Source organism: Ochotona curzoniae, unplaced genomic scaffold (assembly GCF_017591425.1).
Source record: "Ochotona curzoniae isolate NIBS_2020 unplaced genomic scaffold, NIBS_Ocur_1.0 scaffold_4812, whole genome shotgun sequence".
NCBI classification, from domain to species: Eukaryota; Metazoa; Chordata; class Mammalia; order Lagomorpha; family Ochotonidae; genus Ochotona; species Ochotona curzoniae.
The window spans coordinates 5,823,207-5,843,577 of record NW_024467124.1 but is presented as its reverse complement, the minus strand read 5'-3'; the positions used below and the strand labels follow the sequence as shown (position 1 = coordinate 5,843,577).

The 20,371-nt window shown below is 39.9% G+C and overlaps 1 protein-coding gene and 1 pseudogene across 1 annotated transcript in view; both read left to right on the top strand.

The window, feature by feature from the left end:
• NDC80 (NDC80 kinetochore complex component) overlaps positions 1-19,914 on the top strand; it is a 30,211-nt gene extending 10,297 nt beyond the window's left edge. The window contains exons 8-17 of the mRNA XM_040970589.1: positions 838-931; positions 2,254-2,360; positions 3,083-3,227; positions 5,364-5,569; positions 9,865-10,017; positions 11,889-11,978; positions 13,474-13,566; positions 15,549-15,679; positions 19,123-19,225; positions 19,392-19,914. Of these exons, the coding sequence (XP_040826523.1) occupies positions 838-931; positions 2,254-2,360; positions 3,083-3,227; positions 5,364-5,569; positions 9,865-10,017; positions 11,889-11,978; positions 13,474-13,566; positions 15,549-15,679; positions 19,123-19,225; positions 19,392-19,529 (1,260 nt within the window). The 3' untranslated portion in view covers positions 19,530-19,914. The remainder of the gene's footprint in view (positions 1-837; positions 932-2,253; positions 2,361-3,082; positions 3,228-5,363; positions 5,570-9,864; positions 10,018-11,888; positions 11,979-13,473; positions 13,567-15,548; positions 15,680-19,122; positions 19,226-19,391) is intronic.
• On the top strand, positions 16,295-16,677 carry LOC121149915 (annotated as a pseudogene).
• Positions 19,915-20,371: the final 457 nt, after the last annotated feature.

Here is a 20,371-nt window from a genome sequence, read left to right as displayed (position 1 = left end):
AAGAGAGTTCTCCCTCCACATGTGTACTAAAATAACTTTAGCTGCACCTCAGTTTTCCCCCAAAATACAACTCCCAGGAATACTTGCTAAGTATTAAATTCATTTTTCCAAAAGACTACTCTGAAGTAGGATGAAAATGTATTAATTAACTATCAGTCATGTAGCTTCACATGAACGACGCAGGGTGCCCTTATCATCCAAGTAATAAGGTTCCTTAGTAAACAGGACCAGGCACAAAGGGAATTGGTCGGTCTTAAGGGGTAGTTACTTCGTCTAGGCTCTGGAACATCCTGATCAGCCATGCTTGCCTTCTAATAAAGTATATATTCTCAGTGAGCATCAACTCATGAGTGCACGATAGTGTGTAACTTTGTCCTAACGAGATATTAAGAATCCTAGTGCTGTTCAACTCTTAACATCTCTACCTACCATGCCATTTTTTTAACCTGAATTTACACTTAACTAATCACAGCCTTTACTAATTATATTCTAGTTTTCACAGTTAGACTAATTAATTTAACTGGACTTTGATAATCAGCAATTCATTTAAATTTTATGTTGGGTAGCAATTATTAATAAACTTTCTTATTTGATCCTCTCAAAATTTTGAAGATTTATCTACTAGTTGTAGATATCACCTTTATCCAAATTTTTTGTTTTCCTCTGTTACTCATATTTAGATGTAACAGAGCAAATAAGCATACACAACATAACTAATGATATGCAATAGGCTTGTGTCACTTAGGAGTCCATATGACTAGTCAATATTCCCAGCTTCTTAAAACTTAAATTTTAGTATGTAATGAAGTCATCGTTACCTTGTGCTTGACCAATCAGCTGTTCTTGGACTACACCATCAAGTGCTATGAGAGCTTCATGACTGGTGCTGACAGCTTTGAGGAGATGAACGCGGAGCTGCAGTCCAAGCTGAGTGAGTGTTACACTAATGGGCTGGCTTAGCTCCTCTCCCTGTCCAGAGCTGCAGGCCAGGCTGAGTGAGTGTTACACTAATGGGCTGGCTTAGCTCCTCTCCCTGTCCGGAGCTGCAGGCCAGGCTGAGTGAGTGTTACAGTAGCAGGTTGGCTCAGGTCCTCTCCCTGTGTGTGAATAGGAGCTGATTTGGATGTATCCAGTGATTTTATGGGCTGTTTGCTTTAAGCATGTTGAAAGCTTTCAGGTCCTTACCTTTCTCATTTCCATGGTACAAAGATGTACTAATTGTGCAGAAAGCAAGCAGGCTTTGCAGTCGGACCTGAGCGTGATCCATCATTGACTGTGTGACCTGAACAAAATACTTGGGTTTTCTGTTAAAGCATTTCAGGATTCTCTGGCACTAAAGAAGCAAACACGCTACCAAAAGCCCAGACGATAATGCAAGTGTTACTCCTCTTGGGAGACAATGCCCCTGTGATATTCTTGCTTCCAATTTGAGAAATTAAAGCACCAATTAGTTAAAAGGCCAAAAAAGTCCTTCAGAAGTTGGAGAAAGTTAATGGGCCATTGTATTTCTAATAAGGAAATTATTTTTTCATTCAAGTATGATTTAGTGACTTTCAGTATTTATGGCTAACTTTGAAACATTCCAGAGGTATTATTTTTACATTGTTTTTCATTCTTTGAAAATATAAAATAACGTAGTGGCAGATAAAATAGGTAAATCTAAGGAATCTGGGGCTTTTCCTCCAAAATTGAAATGGGAGATGATCATCTTGTCACTGTTGGCACAGAAGGTGATAGCAGCCTCAGCTGTTCCCCCAGGAACGCGCTTGAGTCAAGAGGAACTCGGACAGGTTCACACGGTTCACATGGCAACTAGGAACAAAATAAATGTCCACAGAGCGGGAAGTATATAGTGATCTGATATGCAAAGCATCTAGTGGGTGATTGACACCTCTGCATTCATTCCTTCAAATAGTTATTTATGTCTCCTGTGTACCAGCCACCACATAGGCAGTGAAGATTCGGTAACAAATAAGAGATAAAAATGCCCTGCCTTTAGATCTAATAGACAAAAGGGGACAATAATAAAATCAGCAACTATAAATCAGGCAACGATAAATACGAAAAACTTGAGGAGGATAAGTTGAATAGAAACTACAGTGAAGAGAAGGGTTTGCTCTTTGACAAAGAGTAAAATTGACCTCATTACTAGTAATGAACAGAGATCAGAAGAAAATGAGAGCCAACAAAGTACAGAGAAGAATGTTCCAGGTACATTTGAAATCTTACGAAGTGTTTGGGTTTTGTCTGCAGAGGATTTGTATAACGTAGATGCTTTCAAGCTGGAATCGTTAGCAGCAAGAAACAAAGCCCTGAATGAACAGATTGCAAGACTGGAACAAGAAAGAGAGAAAGAACCAGTGAGTAACCACGTTTATACACAGACTTAAGAATGCTTCTAGACTCTTAGGTCTCCTTACAGAATATTGGCTGAATTTATCCAAAAAAAAAAAAAAAATTCTTTTTAGCAGTTTAACAAATTAAGCTTCTTGAAAGTAAAATTTTTCTGTAGGCCAGCTCTCTCTGATGTCAACGTGTTTGGTATCTATGGAGCTTTGTTTTCCCTGTGGTCTGTCAGTCTTAGATTAATGGTGCTCACAAGATGATGAAAGATTCTGACCTGCTTACGTAAGACCAAGAGGGTCTTGTGAACGTTGTCCCCACGTTATGTCTCCAGTGAGTGCTACTCACAGGGGACCTGAGTTTTCTAGTTAGTGAAAAGGAATCCCATGAGTTTATGTGGGATCCTCAGCGTTTCCTAAAAATTAAATAATAATATCCAGTAGCTAATTTTATTTTGTATGTCACTAATGTAGCACTGATTTTTCTGGACAATTTCTGATTCTCCATGTTTGTGCTTTTTCACCTGACCCTTAAGGTGTGGTTTGTTTTGTTTTGTTTTTTAAATATCCCAAACTGACTTCTTAATAAGTGTTATTAATAAAACAGTTCTTTAGATTCCTTCTAAAAGTTAAGAGAAAGTTCAGGCTTTTTGTAAGATAAATAATATTGCTTTGTTTTAAAATAAGATGTGGAATTAATATTGATGAAAAGTATCTAATTCAGTCATCTTTTCTTAAAGAATCGTCTGGAGTCATTAAGAAAACTGAAAACCTCCTTACAAGCGGATGTTCAGAAATATCAGGCGTACATGAGCAATTTGGAATCTCATTCAGCGATTCTTGACCAGAAACTAAATGGTCTTGATGAAGAAATTTCTAGAGTAGGTAAGCATAGCTAATGCTAAAAGAGGATTTTGGCCTTTGTGGATTTGTTCTAAAATGGTTTTGTTACCTGTGTGTTTTTCCTCCTGGTTAAATGTCTATAACAGGCTACCAGGTTTTCGGTGCCTTCTGCATTGAATTCCTGACACTGCTGTAACAAATTAATGCAAGCATAATGGCTTAAAATAACACAAATGTATTCTCTTGTAGTTGTAGAGACTACACCCAGTATCTGCCAGGTGTACACTCTATAGGGACTCAGGGAAAATTCATTCTTTGCCTCTTTAAGCTTCTGGTAGCTTACAGCTACCCTGGACTGCTGTGATCATACTGCTCCAATCTTGACCTCCATTCACAGTGATTTGTGTGTGTGTGTGTGTGTGTGTGTGTGTGTGTGTGTGTGTGTGTGTGTGTGAGTGAAATCTTCCTCTGCCTGTATACAGTCATGACACTTAATCATGAGGTGGGTATTGTGACACAAGAGGATTAAACTGCCACTTGCGACAACCACATAACTTGTTGGAGTGCCAGTTCAAATCCCAGCTACTGCTTGCCTCATATCCAGCTTCCTGCTCATGTGTTCTGGGAAGCAGTAGTTGATGGGTTGAGTGTTGGACCCTGTAAAGTCATAGAACCAGTGGGCGTCCGTTTAGAAACTAACTTTAGGGAAAGCTATTTCCTCAGGACTTTACCACTTCCTGTTTATTCTCTTAGTATTTTATAGGCTGGCTGTCCTGTATAGAACTTGTATAAATGGTCCTTAAAATTTAACTTAATTTGGGTTGTTGTGATGAGGCTATAATCCTCCACCCTGTGGCACTAGGATCCCATATAGGTGCCAGTTCATTTGAGGGCTGCTGCATTTCCAATCCAGTTACCTGCTTGTAGCCTGGGAAAGCAGTAGAGGATGACCCGAGTCCTTGGGACCCTGTTCCCACATGAGAGACCAGGAACAAGCTCCTGATTTCCAGCTTCAGATAAGCTCAGCACTGGTCATTGTGGCCATTTGGAAAGTGAACCAGTAGATGGGACCTCTCTCTCTCTCTTATTGTAAAATCTGCCTTTCAGATAAAAGTAAAATATTTTTTTAAGGTAGAGTTTAACTCTTAGTCTGTTAACATTGATTGTATCAAATGAAGACCAGTAATTTTCTGTGGTACTGCTCAGACTTTTTTTATCTAAACAAATCCTTTGGTCTCCATGATGAAAAAGAACCACAGTCCAATCTCTTATCAGTGTTTATAATACAATTAATACTTTATAGTATCAGTACTTTGTCTCCCTTGTCAACATTTAATCAAGAAAATTGCCATACTTATAAGAATTTTTTCAATATTTAAAAACTGGATGGGAAAAAGAATTTTACCATTTTAGAATGATTAGTTTGAGACATTCCTTTGATAGCTTTTAACCTGAGATATTTTTACTCTGAGTGTTTTAACAGTCTTGATTATCTAAAGCTGTACATGTTTAAGAGTGGATGAGACAGATTTAAATGCTATAGATATATGTTGAAGTTTTTTTGTACAATACCTCTAGTAAATGCATGAAGCTTTCTTCAGATGTTGAGATCACATTTATAGCCTCTCAACTGTTGTGCTACAAGTAGATTATAGCAAAGTCAGCGTTTTGATTCTGTCAGTCTCAGGACGATTCTCCTCACCTGTCTGGACATCCTCATCCAGTCATCCCAACCTGCTGTAAAAACACTGTCATCTTCCACATAGGCCATGAGTCACAACAAATGGAAAACACTGTTTCTAAGTAGACAAAGCAAAAATGTAACCACTGAAGAAAAAAGTGTACACTGATATAATTTAATATTTTTATTCTTGTGAAAAAGAAAATTTTAGGGTTTTTTTATTCATTGCAGAGTTGCATTAACAGACATTATCTAGATATAAACATAATATAAGCATAATTACTTTGTAGGACCTCATTATATATATTTTTTTCTGAAAACCATAGCAAGCCAATAATTATGTTCATAGCTTTAATTATATTATCTTCAGCAATGTTATTAACGTAATGACAGCAAGTATATTTTTTAGGGGGAAATTTAGATATTCTAGCTGATTTAAATAAAGGCACCAGTATGTCTTCCAAGATACTAAGGAAACTAATTTTTTTCCAACGTAGAACTAGAGTGTGAAACAATGAAGCAGGAGAATGCTCGACTGCAGAATATTGTGGATAACCAGAAGTACTCAGTTGCAGACATTGAGAGAATAAATCATGAAAAAAATGAGTTGCAGCAGACCATTAATAAGCTAACAAAGGACCTGGAAGCTGAACAACAGCAGCTGTGGAATGAAGAGCTGAAGTATGCCAGAGGCAAAGACACTGTAAGTGATAACCGTTTCCGGCAGGGCAACGCAACAGAACTGAACTTGTAAAGTTTACCCCAGTTTGGGACTCAAATGGGTGAAGTGGCTAAAGCTGTAAAACTTTAAAGCATTTGGCATTTTATGGAAACAGTCTTCTCTTTATGTCAGTTCAGTAGCACTACCCTTTCACAGTCAGCTCTAAGGTAGACTATTTGATAATAGTGAACCAGGAAATAAGGAAAACCGTGGACATAATTTCCATATATCCCATTCCTTTTACTTTGCAGAATAAATCAGTTCTTCATTTACCTATTCACTCCTCAAAGATTTACTTGACGTATGTGCTGGTCACAGAGGAATTAACCATAAAAAAACATGGTCTCTTTCATCAAGAAATAGTTTTGCTTCTATTTTCTGCCATGGGATCAGGACTCCAGAGTACTGAGGAAGTCATTTGGTGCAGCAGTTAGAAGTCCACCGGGAAACCTGCATTTCCGATTGTACTGCCTAGATTTATACACAGGCTCCGTTTGAGTTCCTGCTGCCTGCCAGTATATACACTCGTAGGCACTGGTGATCGCTCAAGCACTTAGGTTCCTGCACTCACGTGGAAGACACAGGTTGAGTTATGGGTTCCTGGCTTTATCCTAGACTGGTCTTGGCTGAGGAGTGAACGTTTGAGGGACAAGTTTAAGATGTCTGCTCTCACACGCTCTCTCCTTCTCCCCCCCTCCCCTCCCCTTCCCTTCAACCTTTCCTTCCTCCTTTGTTCCTCTACTCCCCAATTTTTTTGAAAGGCACTTATAGAACACTTGCTTAGACAGCACATATACTAATATTGGAATGAATGGCACTTACAGTATACCTAAGCCAGATTTAGTGGACATGGATGGGAAGATGAGTGAGGTGTTTTCTAGAAAAAGCTTTAAAGAGAGAACATCTGAACTGAATTGGTAAATAAGATGGGTTAGCATGACAAGAGTAGGGAGGTTAGCAAAGGAGTATACAGGGCAGTTCAGACTGCCCAGCCTGTTGTGTAAGCTTTTCATATAGCTGGAGAGTAAGCGTGGGATTATTGGGGAACATAGCAAGAAATGAGAACATGAAAGATGAGCATAGACCACATGGGGAAGGGCCTTTTCATGCTTAGAAGTTTACTTTGTACAAAAAGTTCTCAAAAAGGCTTTAAAAATTTTAAGCAGATATAATCACATTTCAGAAAGGTTTCAGTTTTGTGCGTGTGAAGGGGAAATGGGATAAGAATCTGTAGCAGTGATCTAATGAGAAAGTACAAGCTCAATTTAGATAGTAGGAATGCAAGGAAGTGAGACTTGCTGAAAGAGGAGAAGCAATTGCCATGTCTGACTTGGGCAGCTGAACAAGCAATTAGCACCACTCACTGGGGAAGAGAAGGAAGTAGTCAGTTGGGTTTGGGGATGGAATCCATAAGTCTGTGTTTTTTTAATGGGGCATCAAGTGAAAATATGTAATTGGCTATTTTCCATACATGATTTACTATGTCAAATATAATTTTTGTATAAGTACACTTTTTCTTGATGTTTCAGCACAATCACAGACATGCCTCTAATGTATTACAAAGTCATAGAACCAGTTAACAGTCCTCTAAAGAAGTGGGGTTTTTGTTTTGTGTGTGTGTGTGTGCGGTGTTTTGTTTTATCTGTTTTTTGGTTTTGGTGTGGTTTTTTTTTTTTTTTTTTTTTTTGGAAAGGCAGAGTGCTGCTCTGATCTGAAGCTGGAAGCCAGGAGCTTCTTCCAAGTCACTCACCTGGGTGCAGGGTCTCAAGCACTTGGGCTGTCCTCTGCTGCTTTATCAGGCTATAAGCAGGGAGCTGGATCAGAAGTGAGGAAGAAGCCAGGACAGGACCTGAACTGGTGCCCATGTGGGATCCAGTGTGGTAGGCAGCAACTAACCCACTGCACTACACACTGGCCCCACATGGTCCTTCTTGGGAGAGGAAGGTGTGTTTACAAGGTTGTTGTTGAGTGGAGAAGAATAGACCTCTTAGAGCTTCACACTTTAGTTTTGATTTGAAACTTTCACTCTTTTATATTCAGTTACATGTTTGTGCTAACATATGAATCTCATTGAAAACAATTTAACATCATGCTATTACCTGCAGCATATTCCTTAGTACAGTACTTGCATATACTTATCACCAGAGGTAAAGCTACGTTGGTCTAAGTGGTATTAGTATTTGACTGTTTTTCATTATTGGAAGTTTGAATTTCTTGGCTCAGCACCATGGCATACCCAGTTAATCCTCTGCCTACATTGCCAGCATCCCATAAGAGTACTGGTTTGAATCCTAGCTGCTACACTTCTGATCCACCTCTGAGCATAAGGCCTGGGAGAGCAGTGGAGGGTAACCCACGTCGTTGGGCCTTTGCACCCACGGGGAAACTCAGATGAAGCTCCCGGCTCCTAGATTCAAACTGGCCCAGCTCTCTGGCTGTTGCAGGCATTTGCAAGGGATGAACCAGTGGATGGAAGATCTCTCTCTCTCTATATAATTCTGCTTTTAATATAAAATAAATAAATCATACCTATATATAGGTAGTCCTTAGCATAAAATGGGCATTTGGATCGGAGCAATAAGCACTGCCTTCTCACTTAATCGTACTTCTGCCTTCGCCTTAATTGTCTGTGTTCCCTCCTGACACTTCCAGGTCATCTCTGTCTTCCATATTTCAAGGGGAAAATTTGTATTTGTAGGAAATAGCCTCTATGCAGAGCCCACAGGCTTTGAGCTTAGAATGTACTAAACCTGAGCTTTAACCCTAAGTTGTTTCTTACCATCTGAGTAACTTCTCCTGTCATCTTAACTTCTCGTAGGCTCCGTTCCTTCATGTGTACACTGAAGTGTGGTTAGATGAAGTTGGTGGCTCTGAGTGGGTTACTTTAAACAGATGTTAATGAATATACCTTATCTGTAGCTCTGTGTGGGAAAAAGAAAGAGGAATTTCTGCTATAGATGAAAGAAAAATTTAACTAAAGTTAGCTGTGCTAAAAAGCAGTTTTTATTTAGAATAGCAGGCTGAAAGTTAGTGAAAATGTGGGAAATGGGTGAACAGTGGCCAGTGATGGTCTGGAATGAGACTGGAAATAGGAGAACCTTAAGCTGCTGGGCACTGGAGCATTAAGGACAATGGCAGGAGGCACTGGTCCCCATAAGCATTTCACCCATTGTCCTTTTTGTTGGGCTTTTTATTCCACGTGCCAGACTGATGTATTCTGGAGCCTCTTGAGTTAGACATTGGGGCTACATCTAGATTCAACAGGAAAAAAGTAGTAAGTTTACACTTTGGGAATCAGTTCTAGAAAGGAGAGGACAGAGACCCATGTGCCACATACTTGCTGTTCCCACCACCACCAGTTAGGCACAGTCAGTGCTGGGCTTGTGAAAACTGCATAAGACTTTAAATTGTTGAAAGGATATTGAAGAACAAAGGAAACTTCAAGACTATTTAGTGTAAGGACGAATAGCCATGTACCCCTAGTCCCTGGGAAGTTACTATATTCTAATATAGTAATTAAAATGATATCCTGATTCATTAATGGAGAAATCTTTAATATATAAAAAGTATTGCTTTTGACATCTGGTATGTTTTTGAAATTGTTAAGCAGTTTTCAAAATGGTGCTTTTGCCATACCATTCCTTCGCTCAAATTATTCATTTTTATGATGCATAATAGCAGTGAGAAGCCATTTGTGTTTATTTCAAAGGCAGAGTTATAGAGGGAGGAGAGACAGAGAGATCTTCCATCCACTGGTTCACTCCCCAAAAGGCTACGATGGCCAGAGCTGAGCCAGTCCAAAGCTGGGAGCCACTTCCTGGTCTCCCACAGGGGTGCAGAGGCCCAAGGATTTGAGCCATTCTCCACTGCTTTGCTAAGCACAGTGCCAGAAAATTGAAATTAAAATAGAGCAGCAAAGACTCAAATGAGCACCCATTTTAGAAGCCAGTGCCATGGGCATTGGCTTTACCCACTGTGCAACAGTATCACCCCCACCCCAAGTATGTATATAAATGGAGAAAAATCAATATGAAAATTCAAACAGTAAGCATTTGTTTTGTGCCACGCACTGTTCTGCATGCTGGGAACAAAGCTTCTCCCATGTGGGTGACAGGGACCCAAGTGCTTGTCCGTGCATGTTAGAAGGAGCTGCATCAGGAACAGAGCAACCAGGGCTCAAACCAGTGCTTCAGGAACGCATACCACCCGCTGTAGCACAGCGTAAACCAGGAGAGCTTTATGTCTAACTTTGCTTTCTTTGTATTCTCTCCTTACAGATTGAAACACAACTAACAGAGTACCACAAATTGGCTAGAAAGTTGAAACTTATCCCTAAAGGTGCTGAGAATTCCAAAGGTTATGACTTTGAAATTAAGTTTAATCCTGAAGCTGGTGCCAACTGTCTCGTCAAATATAGGGCTCAAGTTTATGTAAGTATGGCTATTTCAGAAGTTTTAAATGACGTTTGATGTCTGTATGCATTTGAATCTCAGTGTGTTCATAACCATTGGACTAAACAAAAAAATAAAACACTGGGTCTCCTTGTGTTCTTTTTTCTTAGAAGTACAAATCTTTTCTCTGTTATAGTTAACTCTTCAAAGTACAGAGCATCTTCTTCATCTCTGTTTATTAAGTTATCCCCAAAAATGCTATTCCATATAAAATAGATCCCAGAACTGTAAAGACAGAGAAGACCTAACCCTTGTTCACTAGTTGTTCCTACTGCCCTCATGGGAGCAAGACCTAAACAAATAAATGCCATGGGTGTGCTGTATTAGAAGACACTTACAGTAATAAAATCAGTGCTTCTCGGTAGGAAAGATTTTACAGAGGTTGTGACCTTGGAATGAACTCTTGAAAGATGTCTTTATGGAGGTGGTGTGTGAAAGCATTCCAGGCGTAAGGACATACATGAAGGCAGACAGTGTCATGGAGCATTAAGGAGTGCCAGCAGTCCACACTGAGAATTCTACACCTAGTCTGGAAATGTAGCCAAGGAGGTAATTTGGGGAAGAGAAATTTTTAGCTGTTCCATTGCAAATTATAAATTATTCACAGTATATTTATTTTGCGAAGCTCCAAAAATGCAAATTTTCAAAGTATGAAGTTTTTTAAAGAGTTGTTAGTCAAAAGCTATACGTTTTTCCTTCTGCATTGTTAGTCATTGACTCCATGTCTAGAACAAAAGGTAAATATAAACAATACCTGGAGAATTTTAAGACTAAACCATTTAAAATGGTTGAGAAACTGATGCATATAGAAAAAGTAGCTTGAAAATGTAGGCATTGACCTGAGTCCCTCGACATCTAGGTCCCAGGACAGAGGAAAGAGTGAGCAGGAATGTGTCTTCCCTTTGGACCCTGAATGTGGGATTCAGCTCCAAGCACTTTGGGTGGACACAGGATATCAGTGTCTAATAAGGCTACATCTTAAGGAGAAAAATTCATATGAGTCTTCATATCACTTCGAAGGAAGAGTCTTGACCCAGCATAGAACTCTCAAGGTTTGGTGAGATAGAATTTAGCAAAGGATACATAAGCCAGTTTGAAGGTGAAGTTAAGTTTTTAAAGCCAGCCATTTGGATTAATGGAAAGACAGTCAGTCCTAAGGAAGGAAACCCAACACCACTCCATGGGCATGTCCCTGAAAGGGGGACAGTGGAACCAAGCAGAGAGCCCACAGCTGAGCCCTGTGTCAGCACTGCGAGGGAGAGTTGGTTTCCTTCGCAGAAACTGGCACCTGCTCTTAGGGTAGGAATCGCATGAAGACCAGGATATGTCTAAGTTTAATTCCATACAGCTGTAGCCTCCCTTTCCCTTTGCCTCTTTTTGGTTGGGATCCTGGGGCGGGTCTAGCGTTAGGCTCCACAGCTTCCACCTAGCCTTGAAATCTCAGCAGACACCCTCCCCGGCATCCATCCATTCACTCTGCATGGTGCTAGAAGCCTCATCAATGAAACTACTAGTACCGAATTAAGAACTCCAGGCCGTGGTGCTTTGAACTGGGTGGGAAAATACAGTCAACATATAAATTTCTAGAACTACTAAAGAGAGCTTAAGTATACTTGTAAAATGTTTGTTTATTATCAATGAATTTCTAGAACAGGTCTTAAATTTTATAAGTACTCAAAAAGAATTTATAAAAATTACATAAAAAGCCTAGCTTTCTTAATATTAGATTAAAGCTATCATAGTTTCCCATTTTTTCTCCAACAGTGACTCCTGTCACAATGTTTAACTATCACAAGAGAAATTTTGTAATGATACAACATTGATCACCCACAATCATGTGTATCTTATAGGTACCACTAAAGGAACTTCTGAATGAAAATGAAGAAGAAATTAATAAAGCTCTAAATAAAAAAATGGCCTTGGAGGATACTTTAGAACAAGTAAGTAATAAAATAGTCATTAAAAGCTAAGCTGAAATTTTTCTGCCTAAAAGCATGATTTATGGTTCCTGGTGTCTAAGGAATTCATTTCAAAAAACAAAATTATGGAGAAATGAGAGTTGAATATCCCCTTGACAAACAAAGTACCTTATTAGGCCCTGTAAGTATCCTAGATTACATGCTGTCATTGATGATGAAGTGAGATGAGACCAGGTTCCCCTTGGTTTTGATAGAAAATTGCCTCTTTTAACTTGATTATTTAATATCCCTTTTTATGCTAAAGCTTATTTAAAAAGTGGATGCCTTAAAAGCAGCTATGGTGTCATTTAGGGTGAGAGGTTAACGGTGCATAAATTGCAATAAATTAAGAGGTTATTTTCATTGAGTTTTTCATTCCAGACTGGAATTTCAGAACTCAAACTGAAATTCCTATGGAAGTGTGTTTCCAAAAATACTTCAGGTAAGGTTACTGCTCCCAGGATCCTCAAAGCGTAATTCCCGCCTCTCCCCGAGAGAGAACACTGCTGTTGTAATCAACAGAAATAATCATGCAGTAACCTCCACAGAGGTTTACATTGCAACACTCTATCAAGACTTATTTTCTATCAGGAGTTTTCCCACTCAGAAAAATATATAAAGTATAAATATGAAATATATTTTTATATAGAACTTTTAAGATATCAAGGAGTTTCATCATACTGTTGTTAATGTAATTTGGGATTTCTGCAATTCCAAACTATGAAAAGAAGAGGAATAGCGAGTGCTCTGCGGGTGTGATTGTTCTGAAGTTACACCTTTAGCCTACTTCAGTTTGCTTTTTCTTGTCTGTTGGAATGGGCACAGAGCCAGCAGATGCTCAGAAAGGTGTGAATTCCAAACAGTAGGGACCTCATAGCTGAATATCTTTCAGACTGAAAACTTTTTTTAAAAAATGTGAGCAGATAGACTTTGGAGAGAATGACTGTAAGGCCTGAACAGGCGGGTCCGCATCCGTGTTCCTGAGGAGGAAAACGCTGCCGAGCAGAGTCAGGCTCATCAGACTGGCAGTTGTGAAGCAACACTGTTGTGCTTTGGCAAAATGCCTGGCTGTATTCAAACCTCACAAATAGGAAGCTGTGCAACTGGATAAAAATGAGAAAGTATACATAAGATTAAATTTTAAAATTAGAAGTCAAAAATTATGTTTCTAAATGTTAGAATAATATACGTGTAGTAATGTGAAATGTGTAATATTTGTATAACATTTATAAGAACTTAGGAAAGCATTCTCATGGCCACATAGGAAAAAACAGACAAGTTTTCTTATTTTAAAGTTTCATTAAAGATAATTTCTCCTTTGGAAACAAATTTTTTTTGAAAAATGTCAAGTTAGAGTCCAAAAGGACTAGAAAAATAACATAGTTCAGTTAATCAATTGATAATATAAAAATTCTATAATTTGTCAAAAATGTCTTTGTATAGTGATGATTTTTCAAACAAAGTTTTGTTCCCCAAGTTGAACACAATGATAGCAGAAAACAAGAGAAGTGTGAGAACGCTGAAAGAAGAAGTGCAAAAGCTGGATGAGCTTTACCAACAAAAAGTCAAGGTGAGAAGCCCTCTCTACTGGATCCCGTGTCACTTCATGTGTTCGCGTGCGCTCCTGCTCCAGAGTTGATAGCATTTTATTCTTTAAAAAAGAACCTGCTTTTAAATTAGCATTCTTTTGAATTTATTCCCTTAGATGATATTTCATGCTTAAATCTATGACTCAGTGTCTACAAGACTAAAATGTTTTGAACATAATGTCATATGTTGTTATGTAGTCTTACGTACATCCTAGGTTTGAACCCCAGTAGAATCATCTGTATGTGTGACTGTCCATCAAGAGTCATTACAACCTGTGTTATAGCTGAATTCCAGAAACATGAATTCCACTCTGTCCCACCCTCCCACAAGCATTTTACTTCAAGTGCTGAGAGGATTCTGTTGATTGCCACTTACATAATTTATGTGAAATTTTAGCTGCACCAATATATTTTTTTTACTTAGCCATGCCAACGAAGTTTCTTGAGATCTGTATCATATACAGGCCCTGCACTTTTTTTTTTTAATGAAACCTGCTTGCTTTTTTTTTTTTTTTTTTTTTTTTTTAATTGGAAAGTCAGACATACAGCAGATTCCCTAGGCTTTGGGCTGTCCTCAACTCAGCTTTCCCATGCCACAAGCAGGGAACTGGATGGGAAGCAGGGCCGTCAGGATATGAACCGGTTCCCATATGGGATCCCGGTGCATGAAGGACTTTAGCTGCTAAGTACTGTGCCAGGCCCAAGACCTGTATATTTTTTAAGCAACATGAAATTTTTAGAAAATATACAACATAACCAGTTAGAATGGCTATCATCCAAAAGTCAAAAAGCAATAAATGCTCTTGAGGAAGTGAAGCAAAAGTTCCCGTCACCCAGTGTTTGTGGGGATATAAGCTATTGCAACCGTTATGGAGGACAGGATAGTGATTCCTCTCAGATCTGGAAACAGATGTCCACCTAGCCTGTACTTGGGGAGAGAGTTATTTACCCCCATGTTTATTGCACCTCAGTTCACAATAGCTAAGCCATGGCATCAGCCCAGATGTTCAACAAATGACTGGATATACAGGGTTGGGGAGTGAGAGTGTGTGTGTGTGTGTGTGTGTGTGTGTGTGTGTGTGTGTGTGTGTGTGTGAGAAGTCCTGCCTTTTACAATCAAATGAACGTAACTGCTTAGCAAAGTCTGACTTAAAGAGACAAACATTTTCTCTGATACAGCAACTAATACAGCATATACAAAAATGTATAGAAATGATCACTTTAGGATTGATATTTTGGCCGATGTTTATACCCCAGTATAAATGTGGGGTTTTTTTTTTTTTTTTACTTATTGTGGAATATTGTTAGTGGCAAATTAAGCCAATGAATATAAAGTGGATTAAAATTATGACTTCAAATACTGTTAAAAAAAAAAAGAGGGAAAGGAAGGAGGGATATTAGGGGGAAGCAAGAAAATGTGTGCTCTTGAAACTACCCGTGGGATGCATAAGATGTGTTTACATGAATAAAAGATTGAAAAAATACATGTTATGTAATATCTGCATGTGAACTATGAAATATTTGGTGATCATTTTTATGGTTTTTATTTTTTCCTGTGTCCTCCTTGGCAGTATTTCAGTTTATTCTCTGAATTCATTAAAGGAAAGATCTTACAATGCTTCATCTTTACAAACCTCAGGACTGATTCCTTCGGGTCTCTTTGCCTAATATAGTGAAAAACCTTTGTGAAATAATGACCCAGATGTTGTTTTCTTCGTGTTTCTAGAGGAATTTAATCAAAATATCATAAAAATTTTGAGTCAGATTTGAAATACTGTACAAGCATATTAACAAGGTCACATGTGTGTTGTAGAGAATTTACAAAAGCATTTTAAAGTCTCTTATTCATAAAGGTATAAATATCCTGATTTTCTCTTAATGCTTTGCGTAAATTTTTTTTAAGTTGACCTCATACATAGATCGTAAGTATCTACAAACCCTAACCTTGACTTTATTTTAATAGGAAGCCGAGAAAGAGGATGAAAAATGTGCCAGTGAGCTTGAGTCCTTGGAAAAGCACAAGAACCTTCTAGAGAGTGCTGTCAATGAGGGCCTCAGTGAGGCGATGAATAAATTAGATGCTGTCCAACGGGAGTAAGTTCATCTCACCCAGATACATATTTTTGCTTTGAGATTAATTACTTAGCATTTCTATAAAATCGGGTGACTTGATTTTGTGCGTTTTGGGGCAGGGTGGGAGGGAGGTTTTAGATTTTTTTCATTTGTGTGTGCATGTTTTGAAACACCTACAGAGGCACCCTTGCAGCGCCGCCCACCCGCATGCCCGCCCCTCGATGCACCTGCAGCCCGCAGGAAGGCCGGGCAGTCCCTCCAGCCAGCCGACCAGGAGGCGCCGGCTACGCCCCAGGCCCTGGGCGCTGGCTCCCTGGCCGAGGATCCATGGTGGCTGAGGAGGCGGCGCAGGCAGGAAGAGGCTGCCATGGTGGCGGTGGTGCCTGGGGCGTCGGCGCACAAAGGAGGCCGCTGCGGCAGGCCCAGGAGCTGAGTGGGCCCTGCAGCCTATCCAGCTGGACCCTGGCCCTTCTTCCCCACGACTCTGCCGACCTCACGTCCCCTCACCCTTTATCGTCGCTCCCAAGGGAGCTACTGCCACCCGCCTCCCACCATGGCGCCAAAGAGAATCCACAAGGAATTGAGTGACCTGGCCCAGCACCCCCTGCAGCACAGTGTTCAGCAGGCCCTGATGATATGTTCCATTGACAGGCTACAATAATGGGGCCAAATGACAGTCCTTATCAGGATGGGGTATTTTTCTTGACAGTTGCTTTGCCTACAGATTACCCCTTCAAACCACCTAAGGTTGCATTTACAACAAGAACTTATTACCCAAATATTAACACCATTTGTCTTGATACTCTATGGTCACAGTAGTCTCCAGCACTATTTCAAGAATCCTTTTGCCTGTCTGTTCTGTGTTGTAAAATCCCAATCCAGATGATCCTTTAGTGCCTGAGATTGCTCAGCTCTACAAAACAGAGAATAGTACAACAGAATAGTTCAGGAATGGACTCAGAAGTATGTGATATAATTAATGAAATTATTCGATGACCTCTGCAAATAAAGATAGGGGAACTCTGGGGGGGAAAAAAGGAAAAAGTTGCAGAGAAAGATCTTGCATCTGCTGGTTAACTCCCCAAATGGCCACAGCAGCCAGGGCTGGGCCAGCTGGAAGTGTTCCTGGTCTCTCACTTGGGAGCAGGGGCCCCCATCCTGCACTACTTCCCCAGGTCATCAGCAGCAGGGAGCTGCGTCAGAAGTGGAGCATCTGTGGCCTGGCACAATAGCCTAATGGCTAAAGTCCTTGCCTTGCACATGCCGGGATCCTACATGGGTGCTATTTCATGTCCCAGTTGCCCCACTTCCCATCCAGCTCCCTGCTTGTGTCCTGGGAAAGCAGCAAAGGACGACCCAAAGCCTTGGGACCTTGCACTTGCACAGCAGACACAGGAGGGCCTGCCTTCTGGCTTCAGATTGACTCAGCTCTGGCCGTTGTAGCCATTTGAGGAGTGAACCAGCAGATCTCTGTGTCTTTCTTTCTCTCTGTAAATCTGACTTCTCAATGAAAATAAATCTTAAAAAAAAAGGTGGAGCATCCGGGACTGGAACTGCTGCTCAGATGGGATGCTGATGCCACTGGTGGAGGCTTAATGTGATCCACCATGGTTGTAGTCCCAGATTCTGTTTGTTTTTCACTTTATATCATAGAGCTTATTGGAGTGGAGGAAATTATAGATAACTGGAACAGAACAATTGCTAACTTGACATACATTCTGCTACTACTATAGTTAGTGTCAACCAAGAAATCATTCATTTTTGGGACTAATAAACAGCATCTTAATCTCTGAAGACAACATAAAATTTTAAGTCATCTCAGATTATTTTGGTTGCTAGTGAATTTTAATAAACTTCATTAGTGTCTTGTGTTTTTATGTTATATTTCCTGGAAAATACACATGTTGTCTTCTATAATCAGCCTGCTATAACATAATGTATGTCTTCCTAATAACCAGGATACTCTATGAAACTATGCACTAAAAATCACAGCATCTTTGGGAAAATTGACTGAAACAGTAAAAAAAAAAAAAAAATCTCCCATCAGTAATACACCTAAAAGATAAGGAATAAAAATGTTCTCAAATGGCAAAATGGTTATGACATAGCAGGTAAAGCTGCTGCGTGTGAGGCCAGCATCCCATATGAGTGCTGGTTCTCCCTGCTAAGGGCCCAAGTGTTTGGGCCCCTGCTGCCTACCTACGCAGCAGCTCCTGACTGTGGGCTTGGACTGGCTCAGCTCTGGCTGTGGCAGCCATGTGGGAGTAAGCAGCAGCTGAAAGATCTTGGTCTCTCTGTAACGCTTTCAAATAAATAATTTTTTTTAAGATTTATTTATTTTGGGCCCGGCGGCATATCCTAGCGGCTGAAGTCCTTTCCTTGAACGCCCGGGATCCCATAAGGGCGCCAGTTCTAATCCCGGCAGCTCCACTTCCCATCCAGCTCCCTGCTTGAGGCCTGGGAAAGCAGTCGAGGACGGCCCAAAGCTTTGGGACCCTGCACCCGCGTGGGAGACCTGGAGGATTTTCCTGGTTCCTGGCTTCGGGTCAGCGCAGCACCAGCCATTGTGACTGCAATGGCTGAAGCTGTGCCAATCAGGAGCCAGGAGCTTCTTTGGGTCTCCTGTTCAGGTGCAGCTATTTAAAAAGGATACAGTTCTGTGAACATTAAAAAATATATATTTATTTGGGTCTGGCACGCTCTCTTAGTAACTAAAATCCTCACCTTAAACGTGCCAGGATCCCATATGGGAACCAGTTCTAATCCCGGCAGCCCTGCTTCCCATCCAATTCCCTGCTTGTGTCCTGGGAAAGCAGTCTAGGACAGCCCAAAGCTTTGGGACCCTGCACCCATGTGGGAGACCTAGAGGAGACACCAGGCTGATGGCTTTGGATCGCCTCAGCTCCACCCACGTTGCAGCCCCTTGGGGACTGAATCAACAGAGCTCTTCCTCCGTCTCTCCTCCCCTCTAAACATCTGACTTTTCAATGAAAATATAATAAATCTTTAAAAAAATTATTATATTAAAAAAATTTGTGGGATTGCATTATATGAAAGAACTGTGCATGGATTTCAAATTGCTTTGCTCCAAAAGAGCTTTTTTAATTTCATTATCCTCAAACTTTTGAAGAAACCTCATTTAGTTAAGTTTAAGTGGACCTCAAATAACTAAGAAATTCTCACAACGTGGTTTCAAAAATTGTTACGGTAATAGTCAACTTACTCATTTTCTTGTATGCTAAGGATAGAACATTAAGTTGGGGTTTGTCCTGTGTGCACGTTTTGTTTTTATTTGAATTTGAATATCTATTCCACTCAGTCTTCTCCCCGTTTGCTCAAGGCATGTGTATTTACAGTCCTTCTAGATAACAGTGGTAACACCTTCTGCTCCATTTTAAATATTGAAGCATGAGGTTTGGGTACTAATTTGTGTGCTAGATGACTTAAGAGTTTTTCTTCTACAGATACCAACTAGTTGTGCAAACTACCACTGAAGAAAGACGAAAAGTAGGGAATAACTTGCACCGTCTTTTGGAAATGGTTACTACACATGTAGGATCTGTGGAGGTACGTGTGTGAAGAACTTTCCTGCAGTTGTGAAATTCACAAAACATGGATATTTGCAAGTGCTGAACAGAAATAAAGCAAATATCCACGTTTTGTGAATTTCACAATTAAATTACGTTAAAAGAAATTAACATTTACATTAACAACTGCTAATTGTTTGCACTAGAAACATCTTGAGGAGCAGATTGCTAAAGCTGATAAGGAGTATGAAGAATGCATGTGTGAAGATCTCTGGGACCACATCAGAGAGATGGCCGAGAAGTATAAGAAGAACGCGGCTGTGCTAACGGCTTCTGACGAGTAGAGATCAAAGCGTTGATTTCCTGCTGTCTTTGATAAGTCTGGTTCATTATTTGAGCATGTATATAGCCTGGGAGTATGCTGGTTGCTTTATTATGTTTAGATATGAAAGACCAGTTACATAGGAACCTATAATTAATAAAATTGCATCAGTGTTTTTTTTCTCTCATTTCTTTGCCTAAATTAATAAGTGAGAAAGAAAGTGAATAGTTTGATCTGAACGAGCAGACTATCACATGGGCCAAAGCTGGTCACATCCATTCACATATGTAGTATCTATGACTGCTTTTGAACTAGGTGCACTTTTCTATGTTTTTTCTATATATAATGATTTTGAGATTCATATATGTGCTATGTGTCAATAATTCATTCCTCTTTTTTTTTTTAATAAGAAAAAAAAATTTTTTTTGAAAGGCAGATCAGATTTATGAAGAGGAGAAACACAGAGAAAGATCCCCCATCCACTGTTTCGCTCCCCAAATGGCCGTAGCGGCTGAGCTGATCCGAAGCCAGGTGCCTCTTCCAGGTCTCCCAAGCGGGCACAGGGTGCCTAGGCTTTCAGTCATCATCCACTGCTTTCCCAGGCCACAAGCAGGGAGCTGGATGGGAAGTGGAACAGCCAGGACATGAACTGGTGTCCATGTGCCATCCCAGCAGCTTGCCATCACACTGGGCCTTCTTTAAAATATTTTAATATCATCTTCAGAAGAACAAAAGTAGAATTTTAATGATGCCTAATTTCCATTATGTTTTCTGCATTTTGAAAAATCTTCACCAATGATGTTTTTCACCTAAAATTCTAGAAACTAATTTTGGCTGCTGAAATTTAAAAAAAAAAAAAAAGCC